Source organism: Pogona vitticeps, chromosome 4 (genome assembly GCF_051106095.1).
Source record: "Pogona vitticeps strain Pit_001003342236 chromosome 4, PviZW2.1, whole genome shotgun sequence".
Classification (NCBI taxonomy): Eukaryota; Metazoa; Chordata; class Lepidosauria; order Squamata; family Agamidae; genus Pogona; species Pogona vitticeps.
Window position 1 is genome coordinate 57,417,692 of NC_135786.1, and position 21,273 is coordinate 57,438,964.

The following is a 21,273-nucleotide window of genomic DNA, read 5'->3' on the forward strand; positions in this document are numbered from 1 at the left end:
CCACATAGCAGTTTTGCCTGGGGACTCTTCGTGGGAGCACAGCATGGGATAGGGCTGTTTTCCCGCCCTTCCAGTTCATGATTAGGCTTCAGTACAGTTATTAGTTTAAAAACAAAAACAAAACCGTAAGTGAAATGCAATTATGCATTGCACATATGGCCTAGTTGTACTCTTATTAAAGAGTACCACATACATTTGGCACAAGCCCTGCAGCTTGTATTATATCATTAAAGCAAGCACCTGCTTCTAGATTAGGATTATAATAAGGGCAAGCCAGATGAACTGTCTGAGCCTATGCCCAGTCTGTCTTCTGTGCTCCTTCCTACCTGTTCCTCTCCTTTATGTCCTGTTCCTGCATTCAGTCCAGAAAAAAATGACACTAAATTTCCTTGTAGAGATATGCAAATTGCATGGGAATCTGTGTATGCTGTGTTTTTTAAATGGACTGAAATGAGTGTGGGAGATGAAGCAAGAACATGGAGGAGCCAACTTTGGGTGGGGGACTACAATGATGATTGCCAAGCTGTGGAGGGTGGGGTGGGGTAGCAGCTGCCTTTGACAATGTAATGTCAGAAACCATCCTTTCAATGGTGACCGTAATATCTGAATAGTTAAACACAAGTATTTAATGCTTGATAGTGGATTGCCTTGTAATAATCCTTCCTCACAAATTACTTGGGTGACATTTCTAGCTGGTTTGCAATGAGTTGGGGCCACTATTGTGACAAAAAACCTCCACACCTCTTTTGATTTTACACCAATTATATTAATTTGTTTAATTACGTTGATATTATTAATTTCACTTACACAGTCTGGTCAGTAGCTAGTTTTTTAGGAAAGCAATGTTTGGGGCTGGGATGTGATCCCGCCTTCAAAATAAGTGTACTAATGAGTTAAGTTGCAACAGCTTAACAGTTTCCTTTCTCTCACATGCTTCTGTTTGCATATGATAGGAGCTGGATCTGGCCATGTCATGTCATATTCCTAGTCTATTTTCTATGATATGTGTGTTTCAAGCTTTTATTCCAGGTAGCATGGATTTTTGTAGCAGTTCCAGATTTGTTTTAACCAATTAAGAATTTAACTTCCTGCTTTCCTTGCAAATTATCCATAGAGTCTAACAAAGGGTTTTCAGGATGAACATAGCTGTAGCCCATGTTTCTATTAAATTATTCTCATAAGCATTCCCAGGGATTTGTAGACCAGTGACAAGATGCTTTTTCTTCAGTTTATAATTCTGCTGCCTCACTTAACCAGAAACTCCTTGAACAGCTTCTTGAAACTCCTTTAAGGCTTGCTTCCAGTTAGGGTGCTTCTTGCTCAGACTTTGCTTCAAAGAGGTTTCATAACTTTGATAGAGGCGTAAACAGACTGTTATAAAACTTCCATTAAATTCAGCTGAGCCAAATGATCATTATAAGTATCTGCTAAATCATGCATAGTTTATTTCCCCCCAAACTGGTTTGTATTTTGACCTGGACCTGGACATATTCAGGTTGTGGTAGCTAAGGGGTCAATCAAATGGACCTTTTTCCCACTATGTGATCTACTGTGGAGATAGTTTTGTTCTTTTTTTCCTGATGATAGAATGATATAATCACTGGAATGAAGCAAACTGTCCCAGAGCAATCTACTCACACATTTTTGAGACCTTGACAGAGGCTTCTACTTTTTTGTTGCAGGTAAGATTGCTCTGGTTTGGTCTGTTTCCAGTGTGTGTGATTGCTGGGAATAGACCAAAAGTGAGCCTTCCTGGCTGTCAAGGCTTTTTCTGATTTGAATTTCTGATATTGTGAAGTGGCTTAATAAGCAAGCCACCTCAGGATATTGGCAAATTAAACACTTCCTCTGCTCTTCAGCAGAGAAGCAGGGGTGGTGGTGATTTTTTAAAACAAAAACTGTAATAGACCATTGCTGATGTGCTGCATCAGTTTAAAACAACAACAACATTTTCTTTGGCTTCTCTTAAAAGATAGGCCAAGAAATGCAGCACTTCAGTGATAATTTGCCAGATTTTTTTTAAAAAATCACTCTTCCTTTCTTTTTGGCAGGGAGCAAAAGAAGTGCTCAATTTATCAATATTTTGACGCAGTTAACTTTTAAAGCTACTTAACAATATTGGCCTTAGTTACAGCATACATGAAATTTGGGGATTTTTTCTGTGTCTTATGCTGCTGTGGCGGCTTGCAGAACACGTGGGTCCAACTCATGGGGATTTTTTTCCCCATGGTCCTTCATTGCTTGTGTGACATGCAAGCTCCCAGGTTTTAAGGCTGATGCTCTACTCTCTGTCTTGGTTCAAATGGCACAAGGGGCTCAAATGCATAAAACCAATCCACCAGCACTCTTCTCAGTTCTCCTTTCCATATGCCTGATTTTACAATCTGTTGATTTGGCACAGTGACAATACACACACACATTAGACACTTTCTCTATGCACCCATGAGCCCTGGTGCTATTGGGAGTCACTCAAGATGAGTACCCAGACTTTAAAGCCATCTTACATCCCAAAATCAGCCTGTCTGCTCATACAGTGTATCTCACTGTGAGAACTGTCTCCCTCCCTGGAGACCTGAGTAAGTATGGCAATTCCTGAGACTTCACTTGATGTCCTGGAACCTTGCAACTCAACTGGGAAAATAATCTTGATAGGATTAAAGTTGTCAGCCAGCACTTACATTGATAAGACCAAATAGCAAATTTCTTGCCAAAGCAAGAACAACTATTGCATTTTACGTGTAACCTGCATAGTACATTGTACATACTCATTTATTTTATGAATATGTAAATAATATATGTGCATAATATGTGTACATACTGTATATGTACACATTGTGCTTTATCTTTTGACTATGTGCACTACAAAAAGTTATTGTTTTAAAAGAAATGGATGTGTCACAGATTGATTGTCCAGATGCATAATCTGTACTCTGGACAAGGGACTACTGTTAGGACAAAATATGGAGAAACAGAATGATTTCTAATTGGTAAATGTATCAGACAAAGGTATGTTCTGTCTCCATACCAGGTTAATGTGTATGAACAACATACCATACAGAAAACTAGATTAGATTATGAAGGAGGAGTGAACGCTGGAGAAATAAACATAAATAATTCAAGATATGAAGATGGCAGCATATTATTGTCAGAAAATAATGATGATTTGAAATGACTGTTGTTGAAAGTTAAAGAAGAAAGTGCAAAAGCAGGACTACAACTGAACATTAAGAACATGAAATAGTGACTACAGAAGAATTGCATAACATACTCTACGATGAGGGGTTATGTGCCATCACGTTGTATCTGATTAATAGTTACCCCTAGTCACCCATTCGAGGTGAGATGTTTAAGGAATGGTTTTACCTGTTCCATCCTTCTTCCATGAGTTTCCATGGCTAAGTGGAGATTTGGTCTCCTGATTCCTTGTCTGTCACTCTACCCTTACCACATTGGGTACCTGTATGGTGTTAGTGTGAAAAAATAAGAAATCAAAGTTGTTAAATATTTTCTATACTTTAGTTCATTCCGTAACCAGAATAAAAACTGTAGCCAAGAAATCAAATTGAAATTAAGATTTGGAAGGGAAGTCATGAAAGAAAAGATCCTTAAGAATAAGGATGTGTCACTGTGTATAGGAGCAAAAGTTGAACAATGAAGAAAACTGACCGGGGGGGATGGATTTGTCTGAAGTGTAGTTTAGTGAGAGAATTTTACAAGAAGGTTTTTTAAACATTGTGAACTGCTAGAAAGACAAAGAAGTGGCTTCTAGGTCAAATTAAGCCTGTACTCTCAATAGAAGTTAAACCAACTAAATGGACACTATTATCCTTGGAACAGATGAGAAGACAGTTTTCCGTAGAGAACAATAATGTTAGGGAAAGTAGAAGGTAGTAGAAAAGAGGAACAGTTAATATGGAGTGATTCAGTGAAAGAAACTATGGATTTCAGTCTCCAAGATGTGAGTAGTGTTGTGAATCATAGGACCATCTGGAGGTCATTAATTGTTAGGGATTCCAAAAGTTGGTAACATCTTGATGACATATAGCATACATATATGCATCATGTACAGAAGTGATATGTGAAATTATATTGTGGTTCTAGAATAGGCTTCATCCATATGTTAAATTTTTTCTGCTTTGATGGAAAATCCTAGGTATGCGTGAATACAATGCAAACTGATATGAGTGGTGTTAACTGTTAAGTTTAACAACAGCAACAACCTTGGAACTGCAGAGCTAAAAGTGACCCCATGGATCATCAAGTGTTCTATTATATAGATTTTATTATTTTTAGTATTGTCTCAAAGACCCCCTAGTACTTGAAGGTGATAGAAATAAGGAGTGTTCTCTCTTCCAGCAGAAAGTAAACAGTAAAATTCCAACAGGATTTTAGCCAAAAATGATGTTTTAGCCACTCTCACATACTATTTAAAACTAGAGCTTTTTGTGAAAACCAATATCCTGCTCATGGTAACAGTTGTTCTTTAATAGGGCTATGTACTTTGATGTTGGGAAAGTGTGAAGGCAAGAGGAGAAGGGGACGAGAGAGGACGAGATGGTTGGTCAGTGTCATTGAAGCTACCAGCATGAATTTGACCTAACTCCAGGAGGCAGTGGAAGACAGGAGGGCCTGGCATGCTCTGGTCCATGGGGTCATGAAGAGTCCGACATTACTTAACGACTAAACAACAACAATTAGCTCTCTGATCCAATCTGCATTCAAATGGCAGTATACAGATCAGGATCCAGTTGGATCTGTGACCTCTGGGGCAATCCTCCAGCCCAGTCCATGTCCATTTCTATGCTGGTATTTATGCCTTTTCAAATATGTGTGCCCCCTTTCTCTTGAACAGAGAAACACAAACAGCTGTACCTTTTGGTGGGAGAGCCACAGCACCATGAATTTGAGAGATATAGTAGACCTTAAAATGAGCATTGAGCATGACAAATTGCAACCATACATCTTTTTGCATGTGAATAACCAGACATCTCCAAAGTTTTTTGCTCTTTTTTGGTGTGTATTTCAGCTACTGCTAACTAGTCAGTTCTGCTAATTTTAGAGCAGGCATCTGCTGATTGGGGGTTGAGGGTATGGGACAACACTATAACAAACTGCTGCTTCATATACCAATCTCTTTCCTTGTATTTTAATATGGCTCTTTATTCCAGTTTGTGGCAGATCTTGACTGGCACAAACAGATATAATTTGGTTAGTCTTTCAGCATTTATAAAAATCTAGTGCACAGCTCTAATCTGTGATGCCTTTTTCCTGGGAGGCCTGCATATGTTATTTTGCTAGCAGAACTAAAAAGAAGAAGAAGAAACTAAAAATAGAGACTTGTAAGAGACAATAAGTGGTAATGCACACATTAGGATGAGATTTTGAGTAGTATAGATTTTTTTTCTTATAGACATCTCTAGTCCAGGTTTCTTTGAACAAAGTAGGCTTTAATGGCAGCCGTGACAGGAGTATTATGCCTAGAAATATATTTATTTTATTAATTATGTTATTACACCAGCAGAAGGGAAATGATGTAGCTGGCAAAAGTAAATTGTCAGTCATGTCCAAATTGCTGCCTGGATTCTTATGAATAGTATACCAGTTAGGTAGTTTGGGACAAAATTAGAACTGGGAGACCATTAGTGAGTACCAGTTAGGACCATGAAATTATGAGTTATGTTTGGTGAGCCAGAATGGAGCTATTGAGAAAGAAGAGGAAGGTATTGGCATGTGGTAGGAGGTTCTCAGCTTTGCAGCAGAAAAAAAAGTTTGAGAAAGAAAATCTTAGCACGAGAAGGAAATAAACCCAAAATAATGACAACTGAGCATGCAGAGTATCCACAGAATGGGGACTGTTTGGTGGGGAGGTGGGGGGAATGGACATTGGAAGGGTAATGGGGGATGAAATAGCATATGCTGAAAGAAGACATGGCTAGTTAGCTAGATATCTGTCCAGCTAAAACACTGAATATGCCACAGTGTTTTGTTGCAGTGCTGTTTATAGTCATTATGTTGATATCCAGATTCTTAGATGTTATTCTTCTGATGCTAACATTGCTACTTTTGTTGATCTGCACCATAAATGAATATGTGAGAGCATGTTCATGTTCTGGAGCTTCTTTTTCATAATTCACCAACAAAGTCTTTGACTGACAGAGCAGTTTAACAGCAGAATATCATATGGTCATACTGTTATTTTTCATTATCCCACAAACATGTTTATTGTGAATCTAAAGCAGTTGGCCCTCTGATTAATTTTTACTTCCAGCAGTTGAAAGGTTTGATCAGTGTCTTTGGTAGTTCTCACTATATATGACCCCTTCTTTCTCATTCTGTCTCTAAAAGCACAGCTCAGGACTTCAACCTGGTGTGCTCCAAGTATTTTGTTCTGGGGCACTCCTATTCCCAGCCAGCATGGCCTCTTATCATGCTGTCTGGGCACGATGGAAACTATAGGTCTTCTGAAGGTACAAGACGAGGAAGGCTGAAAAAGACATATTATGCTTGGTCTTTCTATAAAAAACAAATGCTCTCCATTCTCCATAGGACTGCAGGTGTGGAAGCTTCTCAATTTTGCAGATTTCATGATGCCACAGGTCAAACTGGACAACACATTGAGTCACATGTAGATGCTGAGGGCAAAACAGTCTGACTTGTACATTAAATCTGTGTTTACTCCCTAGTAACCCATCTTAAAACAAAGTTGACTGAAATGAAAGCTAATACTATGAGGAATTAACATTTCTCAACACTTAAGGAAATCCCTGAAGAAAATATGTAATGATCTGGTTATCTGATCACTTCAGTCTAACCCAATGGGCATGAAGATGTGGCAGGTTGCTTATGTGATGATGAGGCCAGGGAGCATCTTCCTTGAACTCTGTTAGCTTTTGTGAGAGAAGTGTCCTCAGCTTCTTCTGGGCGTCAGGATCTTAGTATGTCATTATCCATCTTTGTTGCCAAGTGCTATGCTTAAATGCCCTGGAAGCACTACAGACCCTTGGAAGATGTTTCTGGTGCTGCCCTCTGATGGTCCAGAGTATTACTAAAGGGAAAGATTTAGAAACTAAGCAAGTGGGACATAGTTGGCTTGACCACCTTCCCCAGTATTATGGATTTAAGGTAATTTCCTATTATCCTATCGGAAAAGTTTGGTATGTGTGTTGCATGCCGTGTGCTAAGTATGCAGGTGTCAAAGGAGCTATTTTATTTCTTCTCTGTGTGTGATCAACTTGTCAGTAAATCAACGCTGAACAGACTACAACTCAGTTCACTTTCACCAGTCTCTGAACTGCATGAGAATAGATGCAGCTTTAGTTGTATTTGACATATCGTGGAGCCACTGAATTTTGACCCACAGTTTCATTTCTGATTCACATTTATTTGGCTTGGAGATGATTTGAACTGGTTACAAATAGACCTTGGGAATGTAAGTGCTATTGTCTCCATACACTTTGCACAGAAAACTCTTTTGTAATCAATATCTGTAATGTGACTTTTTGAAGGGGAGATGTTCATGGCTGTTCTCTACATTCTTTCCCAGGAGAGAACTGTGAAGTGAATTCCCGCCTGGGCCGCTGCACCCCTGGGGTTTGCAAGAATGGTGGCACCTGTGTCAACCTTCTGGTGGGTGGATTCAAGTGTGACTGCCTATCAGGAGACTACGAGAAACCCTACTGCCAGATGAGTACCCGCAGCTTCCCAGCCCACTCCTTCCTCACTTTCAAAGGGCTGCGTCAGCGCTTCCATTTCACCATCACCCTCACGTAAGTACTTAGCCTGGTGAAAAAGAGACCCTAAGACAGGATATGCCTGTTAGAGTGCCCGCGTGTATCTCTTTAGCCTCCTTCAGAAATCTCTCCTGCCCCCTGAAATATGAGACAGGATACCTGTGCTACAGTTCTTTCTCCCAATTAAAAAAAATTCTGCCCGTTTTGGAAGGTGAAAATAGACATACACATAGCTGATGCATAATAAAAGTCACAAACAACAGCTGCAACAAAAAGAGCCTAAAATTAAAGGTCCGGATATAAAGCCAAAGCAACAGGGAATGCATTCAGAAATTAAATATAGTTATTATAGTTTAAACTTAGAATCTGTTTCGGCAGTCATAGTAATTTGCCCTTTTCAGTGTTCAAAATGCTTCATGTTTTCTTAACATAATCCTCTTACACCTCTATAAGATAAGCAAATCTTAATATTCCTGTATTATAGATAGTAAGCTTAGAGAGAAAAGCTCAGCTTCCTCCACCGTGATACTCTTGGGATGTTTGACTACAATCCTCATCATCCCCAAATAGGATATTCCAACATATCTCAAGGACTACAGGTTGGGGAAAATTGGAGTAACTTGGATTAGCTGAATGAGATCATGGGAGATAGAAACAACATTGCAGCTGGAATTTCCCAGTTTGTACAGTACTTTATTAGACTTGAGTATACATAGAAACAATTCTGCTTTGATAGGAAATTAATAATATTAAATGCCCCCCCCCCCCCCACAATCTTTGCTTAATGTTTCTGGACTGAAGCTGAAAAGTTAGAAGTATTTGTGTTTCAAGTGACAAGTCAGGGAAAATCTCTAAATTAATTGGTAGGGATTAGCTGCCAACTGTGACAGCATGCTGGGCAGTTTGCAATCGCAAATTGATCAATCTCAAGGAATAATATTTTTCAGCTTTTCCATCTTACAGTTGTGTTCAAAATTATTCAACCCCCACTGAAATTGAATGTTTTGGCCATTTTGACATTGATTTTGATCATTCAGTCATCTTGCTTACATTTACATGAAAGAGGCACTTGTAGGTCAGAGAAATATAACCTTAAGTTTATAATGAAATAACCACAAATGTCTTTTCTGTGCTCACATCATTATTAGTTTTTATTCAACCCCCAAGTGACATTCAATCTTAGTACTTAGTACAACATCCTTTTACAGTTATAACAGCTTTTAAACGTGAAGCATAGCTTGACACAAGTGTCTTGCAGCGATCTACGGGTATCTTCGCCCATTCTTCATGGGCAAAAGCCTCCAGTTCAGTCAAATTCTTAGGCTTGCGCACTGTAACTGCTTTCTTTAAGTCCCACCAGAGGTTCTCAATCGGATTTAAGTCTGGTGACTGCGATGGCCACTCCAAAATGTTCCAGCCTTTCCTCTGCAACCATGCTCTAGTGGACTTGGAGGTATGCTTGGGATCATTGTCCTGTTGAAAGGTCCAACAGGTCCCAAGCCTCAGGTGTGTGACGGACTGCATCACATTTTCATCCAATATCTCCTGGTACTGAAGAGAATTCATGGTACCTTGTACACGCTGAAGCTTCCCTGTACCTGCAGAAGCAAAACAGCCCCAAAGCATTATTGACCCTCCGCCATGCTTCACAGTAGGCAAGGTGTTCTTTTCGTCATATGCCTTGTTCTTCCTCCTCCAAACATAGCGTTGATCCATGGGCCCAAACAGTTCTAATTTTGTTTCATCAGTCCACAGAACACTATCCCACAACTTTTGTGGTTTGCCCACATGACTTTTGGCATACTGCAGTCGACTCTTCTTATTCTTGGGAGACAGCAAGGGGGTGTGCCTGGGGGTTCTGGCATGGAGACCTTCATTACGCAGTGTGCGCCTTATTGTCTGAGCTGAAATTTCTATACCCACATCTGACAAATCTTTTTTCAGTTCCTCAGCAGTCACACGGGGACTTTTCACCACTCTACGCTTTAGGTAGCGCACAGCAGTCGAAGTCAGCATCTTCTTTCTTCCACGACCAGGTAGCATTTCAACAGTGCCCTTTGCCTTGAATTTGCGAATGATGCTTCCTATGGTGTCTCTTGGTATGTTTAACTTCTTTGCAATCTTCTTATAGCCATTGCCCTTCCTGTGAAGACAAATCACCTCTTCTCTTGTCTTCCTGGACCATTCTCTTGACTTCACCATGTTTGTAACCACACCAGTAAATGTCTAGAAGGAGCTGAGTATCACAGTCATTTTAAAGCTGCCTAATTGGTGCTTATTATGCTTGATTGGTGCTCGGTGACATCCACAGGTGTTTTCAATACCTGATCGAAAACACCTGAATGAACCTCTCTTCTTCAGAGTGGTAGTCTTTAAGGGGTTGAATAATTGTGGCAATGAAGAAACCACAAAAGAAACATTTACTACTGTATTACATAAACAATTGATGTTATTTTAGTTGCATTTGGTTCTTTAAAACGTCCTTGTAGGATTTCATTCTGAATACAATTCCAAATGTACACTATAGTCCCTAAACCCCTTTACAGCATTGGGGGTTGAATAATTTTGAACACAACTGTAGTTCCTTCATCTTTGAAGTAAAAATTGGATTTGCAGTGCCACAAAAATGGGGTGTGTATTGCAAAGGTGTAGTTTATATGCTGTGTATGGGATTTTTGAAATTAGTGGACTACAGCCCCCTGAAGTCTACAGGAATTCCTCTGGCATAATTTCTTGGCACCTTAATCAAGAAATCAGAGCCTAACATGCGTTTTCAACTTCTTACAGCTACTTGATTTCAGAGTGATTTTGATTTAAATCAAACAAAATAAAAATGAACCGATTTAAATCATGGTTTAAATTTAAAAATCAGAATATTTTGACAATTTAAATTTAAAAAATCATTACAAAATTTAAACCATGATTTAAATCAACTTGATTGTCAAAAATGATTGATTTTTATCCATACTGCCAAATTCAGACTTTAGCAGCCATTTTCATCCTGTGGAGAAGAGTGGGGAAATAAGTGGGCAGGGCTTTGCTCAGTGAGAGTTGCAGGAAATTTGTGTGTGTGCCAATAAGCACTGCCCATTAGGCTTTGCTCAGGAAGCCTCTGAAAACCACATGCCAGATCCATAGTCCCTTATAGCTTTCACAGTGTTTAGCTACCTATTTCCTCTGTCTTCTTCACTGGACAAAAAATAGCTTCTAGAGTCTGAATTCATTAGCTGTAAAACATCTCTCAGGACTTTAATTTCTTGATTAATGCCCTCAAAAGTGTGGCTGAGGAATTCCTGCAGACTTCTGTGGGATGTAGTCCATGAATTCTGAAAATCCCATCCCTATTATGTGCTTTCAAGTCACTTCCAACCTATGGCAGCTCTAAAGGGTTTTCAAGGCACATGAGATATTTAAGGAGTGGTTTTACCAGTGGGATAAGCTGGAGATTTCCAGCAGTTATGATGAAATGGATTGAGCGATGATCTCAGGACTGCTAGATTTGAATCTCCCCTTAGCCATGGAAACTCATGGGAGTGGTTGAACTGGTAAAACTGCTCTTTAAATATTTTGCATAATTTGAAAGCCCTATTAGGGTCACTGTCAATCAGTTCCAACTTGAAGGCATATAACAAAACGTTTACCAGTGTCACCTCCTCGGTGAATTTCTGTGGATTCTGTGGATTCAGACCTAGATCTAGTCCATCACTCCAGCTACTACATCATAATTTACTACAACTCTTAGTGCAAAGGTTGTTGTTACATGCCATCAAGCCTCCTATGTACTTATGGCGACTCTATGAATGTGCTCTTCAAGATGTCTTGTCTTTAACAGCCATGCTTAGGGTTTCCAGAGGTAGTTCAGGCTTGATTTGCTCTTGGACCCACTTCATCATCTTTCTGGTGGTTCAGGGTATATGAACATCTCTTCTGTAGCACCATATTTAAAACAAATCATTTCCCCCCTCTCAACCTTCTTCACTGCCCATGCATAGTGATCAGTAATATAATAGTATGGATGATCTTGGTCTTTGTCCCTTTTAATGGATGCTTATACTTGATGAGATTTTCTTTTCCAGTGATACCTTTTGCAAAGGTATCAGTGGTTAAATGTCAATGGAGAATAACTTCTTTTTTTAATTGAGAACATAGCATTTCCTTCTGTCTCGGTTTTCTCCCTCAGAACAACATACCCCTGTGTCTTTGGGCCAGATGTTTGAACTCCTATTGTCATTCTCTCGGATAGAACTAATAACGCAGAAACAAATTTGTCCCCTTCCTTCAAGGCTCACAAAAAATATTTTGCTGACTGAAGCAAAGGAAAGAATGAAACCCTCTTTCCGTTCCACATACAATGCTAGCTGGGGTGGCAGTTGGAAACGACTTCTTGGCTTGCGATAGGATAACACCTGTTGCTAGACATGAGGCAGCAACTAGTTTGGGGTGCCCAACACAGCTGGTGTGCCATGCACAGGTGTGTGAAAGAAATAGCCAGAGGCTATTGTCCTCTTGTACCTGCCTTCTGAGGCAATACCCTTACATTGCCTAGCGGTGTGGCCGGATCTTCCTCTTGTTTATTCTGCAGTGTTGTGTAAAGAATGAATGAATGCATGAATGAGTGAGTGAGTGAGTAGATGAATGAATAAATGAATGAATGTGTTACTTAGTAGCTGAGACGCCCTGATTGCTACAAAACTCTCCCCCCCCCCAAACTAAAGCAAATGTTAAAATGTTCTCTTTAAAGAATTTCTTACCTTGGTTCTTGTGGGTTTTTTGGACTTTTTGGCTGTGTTCTGAAGGTTTTTCTTCCTAACGTTTTGCCAGTCTCTGTGGCCAGCATCTTTGGAGGTAAGGTAATTCTTACCTTACTTAAAATTATGGCCAAATATTTTACTCAGAGTAGTAAGCTGCACTCAAGCAGGTCCATTGAATCAGTGGCTATTTGGTCAATGAACTCCTCTATAAGTTCCATTGATTCAAATGAGCCTACTTGAGCTGCAACTTACTTTAGTGTAGTAAGTTGCAACTAGAGGTGGCCCATTTTAATCAATGGATCTTAAGGAGGAATTAACTCACCAAATGATCACTAATTCAATGTACCTATTCTAGTGCAACTTGCTATGCTAAGTAACAGGATTTTAGCCTATGAAAACAAATAATAAATATTTTTCACAAACCATGAGTAAAGATAGAAAAGCATTTTGAAGCACCCTGTTGGATTGCTATACATATCCTACACATTGAGGCAGAGCTATAGCTAGCCATGTTGGTACTAGGGCAAACAGCCCCATCTCCCACCAATTTCAGTGTGAGGCATGGGAGTGAGTCCCCCATGAGGAAGGAGATGCTGAATATGATGTCTCCCCCAAAAAGGAGAATGTTATGCTTCCAAAAAAAGGGGGGGAGAGTGATTAGGGCAGGAGGTGTTGCCATTTATTTTCCTTACCTTCACCGGTAGTTTCACCTCTAGATTTTGGTTTCTTAGGGCAATCCCCAGTAGTTCCACTGTAGTTACTGCCCTGCATTGGGAAAATTATACTCTTCTTCTTCAAGCAGCCATTAATTCCTTTTTTCTTAATTCAGCTCTTCAGTGTAGACCACCTTAATTTTATTAGTTATTTCAATTAGGTGGCAGAACCAACAAAACGCAAAAGAATTCCAAAGAGCTATATCAGAAGATCTTTTCTCCACCTACATATAGGCTGTTTTTCTACTGAATCTGTCTCCTGTCTCCTTGAAAATTCCTTTACCTCGGGAGTTTCTAGGAGGCAGCCATGGCTTGTATGTCCTCTCTTGGGCGGGCTGGGGAAGGAAAGTAGGAAGGAAGAGTGGCAAGAAAATAACACCGCTGAATCTGAACTTCAACAATTGTTTGAGGGAAACTAACTTCAAGACAGAGTACACATCCAAAGTCTATGAGGAGGAATAAGAAAATTTTACTAGTTCATTGTAGGGTGAAGTTCATTCTACTGCTGTGTCTGACTGCTGTACTAAAATATCGCCAAGGTAATCCTGAAGACATTTACCAGATTCCTAGAACTGAGAGTTATTAATAAAAAAAAAAAGTTTGTCTTGCCTTCAGCTTCATTCTCATCAGAGAAAAGTTATTCAAGTAAAAATGGGAAAGTAGTTGCTTCTTTAAGGTTCCCCCATGTATCCTTTGGTCCAGTTCAGGTATAGAGCTACAGTTGGCAGCATGCCCTAAATGTATACATCCATCAGCATGTCAGAATATACATCCTGTTCATAGTATGGGATGTGTTAACAGACACCACCATCTTAGAATGCATATCCCAGTACATTGTTCATCCTCTGCCCTCCCCCCATCCCAGTTTGTACAAGAATTTACTCATATAACCATATGCCTGTGGCCTTTGACTTTCATTCTACCAACCTGCTTTTGACTGTGCCAGTGCTGAAGATTATTTCTATACATAGATATGTATGCCTGAGCTATTTGTGTGCTTTGAATTGTACAGAGGTCTTCAGGTGGTCCACGTAAATATAAATCTTTTTGAGTACTGTACGATCATTCTAAACAGTTCTGCATCACAGAAATGATAGTATCTTTGTCAAAAGGTGAACCTGGGAGATAGCCAGGCATTCTTTCTCCCATAGAAAGAAGAAAAACTGAGAATACAATTACTTTATATGCTGGAATTGATGGTAGTGAAGAGGGTATAAATTAACATGTGCAGGCATATCAAAAGAGCTAGGGTGTAGTCTTGATGAAAGAGTGGAGGACAGAAGCACCCATACATAGGAAGGAAAGTGGAAGAATAGGGAGAGTCTGTTTCACAAACAGTGCAATGAGCCTCAAAAGTTGGCTAAGGACATGTGTATTTGAGAAAGAGAGAGGGATTTATTTTCTACTGTAGTTATATGAGGTGATTTCCATCTTATAGTTACCTTATGAATTAATTACCTCTAGAGGTTTCTACCACTAATAGCCACTCTTGCACACTAAGGGCTGTGGCCTCCTTTATTGAATTAACCCATCCCATACTAGGTCTTGCTTTCTACTGTCTTCAGTTTTTCCTAACATTAGTCTTTTCCAGAGAGTCTTGTCTTCTCAAGATATATCCAAAATACAATTTTCTCTCCTTAGTTATTCTAGCCCCCAATGACAGCTCAGACTTGATTTGATCTGGAAGCCATAGGCTCCTTCAGTCCATGGTATGTGTAAAGCTCTTCTTCAACGCCATATTTTGGATGAATATCTTTTTTTTTCCTGTCAGCTTTCTTCTTCATGTAGATTTAACATCCATACATAGTAATTGACAGTACCGTAGTATGAATTATCTTGCTGGTGTTTGTCTGTGTACCTTGTTCTTAGGCCTAATAAAAGTATAATCCCAGTATGGATTTTGGATTTTGGTGTGGGCCAACATGGCTACCCTGCTTTTGTTTTATCCCAGCCTTTTTCTGCACTTGTAACTGCGTGATAAAAGTGAGCTTGTGCAGAGTTGCCTTTGGGGCATATCTATTGCTCACCTTCCTGGCCTTGGCCCCTTTAACCTTTCTAGACATCTAATGCTAGGTGGGGACACTGGTGACAGTCTTCCTCTGCATAGTTACCTTATTGTATTAACCATTTTAAGCCAGAAAGTTTTCTCTAACAGAGAATATACTCCAATGCTAATATTCGGGTGCCAGTTCTTATTATTTTCCCTTTTCCCTTTCCTGTATGCATAGGATATTTTGCAGAGCTTGAGAAAGTTCCTTTTTGCAATATAGCTCCCAACATCCACCACTCAGCATGGTCACTGTGATGAGATTTTAGAGCCCTTCCCCCATTTTCTGCCCTTGCCCATCACATGATCTTCCTGCTTCCAAACTTATTGTCCATGCAGCACAAAGGAACCAGCCAGCCAAGGTCTCTTTGTCCCAGCCAAGGGGGTTGCTTGGAGCTCCCAATTTGCTCTGTATACTTGTCACATACTGATTTGGTGGGGGTGGGTGGAGTGGGGATGGAGGGAGGGAGAGCTGGCTTGCCAAGTGCTGACAGTCTATAATGAGTCATCCCAGGAGAGCAATATAGAGTAGAATCACCAGGGAGGGAAAAGCCTGCTCTTTTGCTCAGATGGGGTCTCAGAGCACACTTTGCAGTCCTGATAAGGAGCATCTTGAATAGCTTGTCAATCCACCTGCGGAACTGGATGCCCCAGTAAATCAGCCATTAGTTCAGTTGAAATGGTTAGGAAGATGTATCTCTTCTAGAGAGGGGGACAAATAAAAAATGGTGATTCATTTTGATCCGTTATTCATCAAGGTTAACGTATCAATGAATACAAATATACGAATATTCTTCAAAGAATCATCAAATTGATCTATTGGTTCATCTGCACTTTAAATGGCTAAAGGACTGGCCCCAGATGACTTAGAGACCCCAGATGTGCAGGGAAGGTTCCTCAGACACTTTTCTACAACTCCTCAAATTTTGGTGAACATTGGATCATGGACCCCTGAGTTATATAGTCACAAAGAGGACCCCCCAGGAAAGCTCCCCCCGGTACGTAAATACTCCAGAATCACAACGGAGATTCCTATGTCTTTCCCCAACCTGCCAACTTTGGTGAAGATTGGATATCAGACATCCGAGTTATTCACCCACAAATTGGGTGCTCCCAGGAGAGTTTACCACATGTCACAGAAGCCCATTCTGCCTACTGGCACCAATCAACTGATCAGAAACTGATAGGAAGCCACTCCCCACACACAGCCAGCCACCCCAACAGCCTACCTCCACACACCCTTCTTTTCCCTACCTTAGCCCCCACCCCACTCCTACCGACATCCCCTTACCTTAATAGCTGCTGCCAGGTGTCCATCAGGCCTTCACAGCCATGGTGTGTAAAAGGGTGACTGAAGGGCAAATAAAAATGGGTAAATATTTGTCCCTTTCTTATTCGTGGGGTCTCTGAAACCCACAAATATGGATCGATGAATATTTAACGAATCAGCTATATTCATTGGAAAAAGCAATCCGTTTTTATATTCGTCCCCAACTCTAATCTCTTGCATGTGACTCAGAACTGATTTAAGGGTATTGTTCCAACAATTAACCATACTACTGCTTTGGAGGATATGCGTACACTTTTATAACAAAACAAAACATAAAAGTTTCATTCTTTCATAAGGGAATCCATTATTTCAAGAGATGGGAGGGAGTATTTATTTATTTTTAACCAGTAGACACATTCTGTATGTGTCTCTTTCATTTTCTTCCTGAAATGGTACAGTCCAGGAAAGACTAGCATAGGTGACAATGAGGAAATCTGTTTTGGTGGAATGGTACTGGGCAGTAGTGGGCAAAACATGCAACTATTCACTTCCTGTCACTTGTAACCGAAGTTTCGGCAGTCAGTTCAGTTCAGTTTGATTCAGTTCAAATATAGTTTTTGGACAGGATGAAATATCTCATTGTTCCAAAATGGAAAGTGATATCATTCCATTAAATATTTTTTCCACGGACAGGATAGGATGATTGGCAACCTGTGAATCGGAATGCTTGTTTATCAGCGCTGCTGAATCCCTATGTTTCCTTTCCACCTCTCTCCATTCCTAGTCTGGTGGTATGAAGCTTCATAGCAAGAATACAGCAACCAGACTGTCTTTACTTCACAAGAGGATTGTTAGAAAGCTTAAGGAAAAGTGCCCTAATGTTCTGACTACGGAGAATTAATACATCAGTCTGTTATCCTTCAGTTAGATTCTGATAACTGCGTGTGGTGCTAGCCCTAGATCCTGCCTCCAGATATATCCCCACTGTTTTGGTCTACATTGGGAGTGGACCAGTTCCTGGGACTGGGAGTTGGGGACACATTGCCCAGCCAAAGGCCAACCTCTAGCTACATCCTCCTCCTACTTCCAACAACCCCAGCACCAGTTCCACTGTGCTGTCACAATTTTGTTGGCACAAAGACAACTGCATGTGTGCTTCTTTTGACTGGAACTTTTTTATGCTTCTTTCCTTCTTTTTAAAGTCTATGGATCTGTCGAGTTCATGTTTGTATACAGTACTTTGTTTTGACACTTCTAGCTTGGCTCTAGTTTAGTAGTCCTCCTCTTAATCCCAGCTACGATATGCAAGTCTGTAATCTTGCGCTTATATTTTGGAGGTCTTGATGAGGTCTTTGTCATTCTGTATAGTCATTTTTCATTCACCTGCACTAGCCATTTGGAATGTGCACACTCCATTCTTGCTGATTGATTAGTAGAGCCTGCTGGAGCTTACCACTGACAGTGGTAGGGCTGCTTTTGTATGATCAGTCTTTGCACTTACCGGTGCTCTTGTTCCTATTTCTGTTTACACACAGAGCCACATGCAGCCAAAATTAATGAATGGAGGGGTTGAACTGGGGGAAGGGTGCCAGGATGAATCACAGCTGAGTTAGCCTACTTGGGTGCTTCTTTGTGTGAGGGAAGGGCACACCTAATCATAAAGGAATGTCTTTGTTAGGCTAGGCCTGCTTGCTTGGGAGAATCACAGCAACCTAGCAACAAATGGCATAGCACTGGAGTGACTTCATGCAGGACAGATTTCCTCCACAAAAATTCCATGTAGGAAATGGTGTGAATACCACATGTTGTTTGTCACAGTTTTCTCTATAGTGTAGATACATGGTCTCAGAGTGTTGAACTGGGACTTTGGAAATCCACATACAGTACATGTCTCTGCTGAGCCAAAACACTGAGTGACTTTGCGCTCTTTCTCAACCTGACCTGCCTTACTGGACTGCTGTTAAAAATGAAGTGAAGAGAAAGAGGGCCATGTATGCTGCCTCCTGCATACTGAAGGACCTTGATGTAATAAACAAAGCAAAAATGCACAATGGCCTGTAACCTGCCTCTATGTTGATTGATTGATTGATTGATTGATTGGTCGATTGACTGATTGATTTTATTTTATTTATTTGGTTGTTTTGCTCACCCAAGGCAGCTCACAACCATATTTAGATGCATATTAATATGGATTAAAGAAACAGGGATAAATAAAAACGAATGGTAAATGGTTATCATGTTGAAATAACTAATATATTAAAATATTTTTAATTAAAAGCAAATTTAAAACATTCCAATCTCTCTTCAAAGTATCATGCACAGATCTGTTAAAAGCCTTTGTATTAACAAGTAGCTAATTGTGAAAGCCTGTCTGAATGGAACCATCTTTGTCTTATCAGTGGAAAAATAGAAAAAGGGGTGCTCTGGTCTCTCTTTGAAGGAAATTCCAGAGCCTGGGAACATCCGCATGTGTGGAAGTTTGTAGAGAAAAATGGTTTCTTGATGTATGGTTGCCAAGGATACTGTTCAGTTTATCTTATAAATAGTTCTATATGAGACTGAAAAAATCAAAAGGGGTTTTCCCCACTTCCTATACTGCAGATGTATGCATGCACACACACATCTACACAAGAAAATTAGCTACAGTTGCAATGTTTGTATTTGGGAAGAAGGAACTTTATTTTTTTCAGATGCCTTTGTCCACCTTAACCCTATCCTTTTGTCATTCTGCTATGCATATCTTGGGATGAAGGGTTTTTTGTGTGATGCTTCTCTTTATCCTTCTCTTGTGTTGAGCAGGTTTGCCACTAAGGAACGGGATGGGCTGCTTCTCTACAATGGGCGCTTCAATGAACGACATGATTTCATAGCCCTGGAGATTGTGCAGGAGCAGGTTCAGCTTACTTTCTCTGCAGGTATGATTGACTGATGTCCAGCCTGTTTATGTGGCAGCCCCCTGCATCCTTTCTTCATATGACAGTCTTAGTTTATTGGCTGGCAGTATCAACAGTTCCTTGTCAGCCACATTTCTTTTCCTTTCCCTCTTACCCCTCACCTTCTCTCCTTCACCCCAGGCCTTTTCGTTCCACACCTCAGTTCCGTGCTGTACTTGTTTTAATACTACCTTCATTAGCTTCTCCGTTCCCTCTTCAAAGCCCTTGTGGGAAAGGGTGGTAGGATGGCTACTCCACAGGTTTCTCCTCTGAGCTGTGTCTCATCTCTTCCTTAGGAGAGTCCACAAGCACAGTAGCCCCATTCATCCCAGGGGGTGTGAGTGATGGACAGTGGCACACTGTCCACCTGCACTACTACAACAAGGTAAGATTTTCTTCTGCTAAAAAAAATACAGAGGCATTGATAGCATTGCCCTGTGTACATCAGCAGTTGCCTGCCTTGGATCTTTGGAAAAAAAAAAAGACTGCTCATCTTATGACAACTTTTCTCATTGGTATCCCAGAAATGCTGCGTCCTAGATAGTGATCGCTGTAGTTAATGGTTTGGAGACGCTGCCTGCTTTAATGGGTGAGGGTAGCTTTGCAGCCATGAAATATTCAAGGGCTGGCAGGAGCTTTTGATCATGGCAATCATGCTGTCTCCAAATGCCCAGTTCCTCTTGGCGCCTGAAGATTTCGAGCCATTAGCATTCATAGTGTCCCAAGCACACGGATTTGTGGGCCTTGCAGTCCCAGCATGACAAAGTCCCAAGAAGCCACTCTTTAATGAGGAGGCTGCTGACAGAGGGCAAGAGGGAGGTGAGCAGCTGGTGCAATTGTCACAAGCAGCTGCCTGCTTCGGTTAATAAGCGCAGGCCTGAAAGGGGCTGCCCAGGGGAATGGCATGCCACAGGGGGTGAGAGGAGGTATCGGGGGGGAGGGGCAGGGCCCCCCTCACTGATATGGATGTGGTGGTCGGGGAGGTGGTGACTGAAGCTTGCCAGGCGGTGAGAGGCAGGATTTAAAAGGTCTAAATCTCCACAGCAGGGGGAGCTCAGAGGAGCCCCTCCCCTGCAGTGCCCACTTGCTGTGTATTTGTGTCTGTGAAACTCCTGCTCTCCTGGGGGGTTCCTGTTCATTTTGTAGGCTCAGTAGGCTTCCCATTCTCTTCTGCAAAAGGCATCATGCTGAATCAGAGCAGCAAGCAGCTAGAAGAAGCTTAGCATAGAGAGATGTTGCCCGTACGTGATGATCTGGACCCAGCATCAAATAGCTGAATAAAGAGCCCTGACTACAGACAGATCTACTTGATGTAAGGAAGTGTCATAGAGAAGACTGACGTTCAAACTCAGGACTGCTATGTTTTAGGTTGGGCAAGAAGCCAATGGAATGGATTCTCCAATGACTTCCATGTCCTTGTGGTGCTCAGACAAGGCAGTGGTCTTTCAAACATTCCGTGAGGACTCTTGCTGACCAGCCAGAATATAAAGTTTAGGGTACTTTCTCAGTGGTTAGAGTAATGTGTCAGTACAGTACAGACAATAATTACCACCTAAAACTGGGCAGGAAGTCTAGAATAGAAAAGATAATCCATTTCAAACTATACCTGAAATCCAATAGTAAGTCACCATTAGAGTAGGCCTATTAAATTGGCAGGGATTTGGTGAGTTAACTCCTTCATAAGTTCCACTGATTCTATAGGCCTACTCTGATTGCAGATTGTTACTGGATTTCACCCTATGTGTTACATACAGTGTATCATTAAAAGCCGAAACCATGTTAGTATTCCAGAGATATGATTCTGGGAGACCTTTGTGTCTGAGCAATCT

At 40.8% G+C, this 21,273-nt stretch overlaps 1 protein-coding gene across 1 annotated transcript in view; it reads left to right on the plus strand.

Moving 5' to 3' along the window:
* CELSR2 (cadherin EGF LAG seven-pass G-type receptor 2) overlaps positions 1–21,273 on the plus strand; it is a 120,309-nt gene that overhangs the window by 44,159 nt on the left and 54,877 nt on the right. The window contains exons 3-5 of the mRNA XM_078391952.1: positions 7,544–7,766; positions 19,311–19,426; positions 19,741–19,829. Of these exons, the coding sequence (XP_078248078.1) occupies positions 7,544–7,766; positions 19,311–19,426; positions 19,741–19,829 (428 nt within the window). The remainder of the gene's footprint in view (positions 1–7,543; positions 7,767–19,310; positions 19,427–19,740; positions 19,830–21,273) is intronic.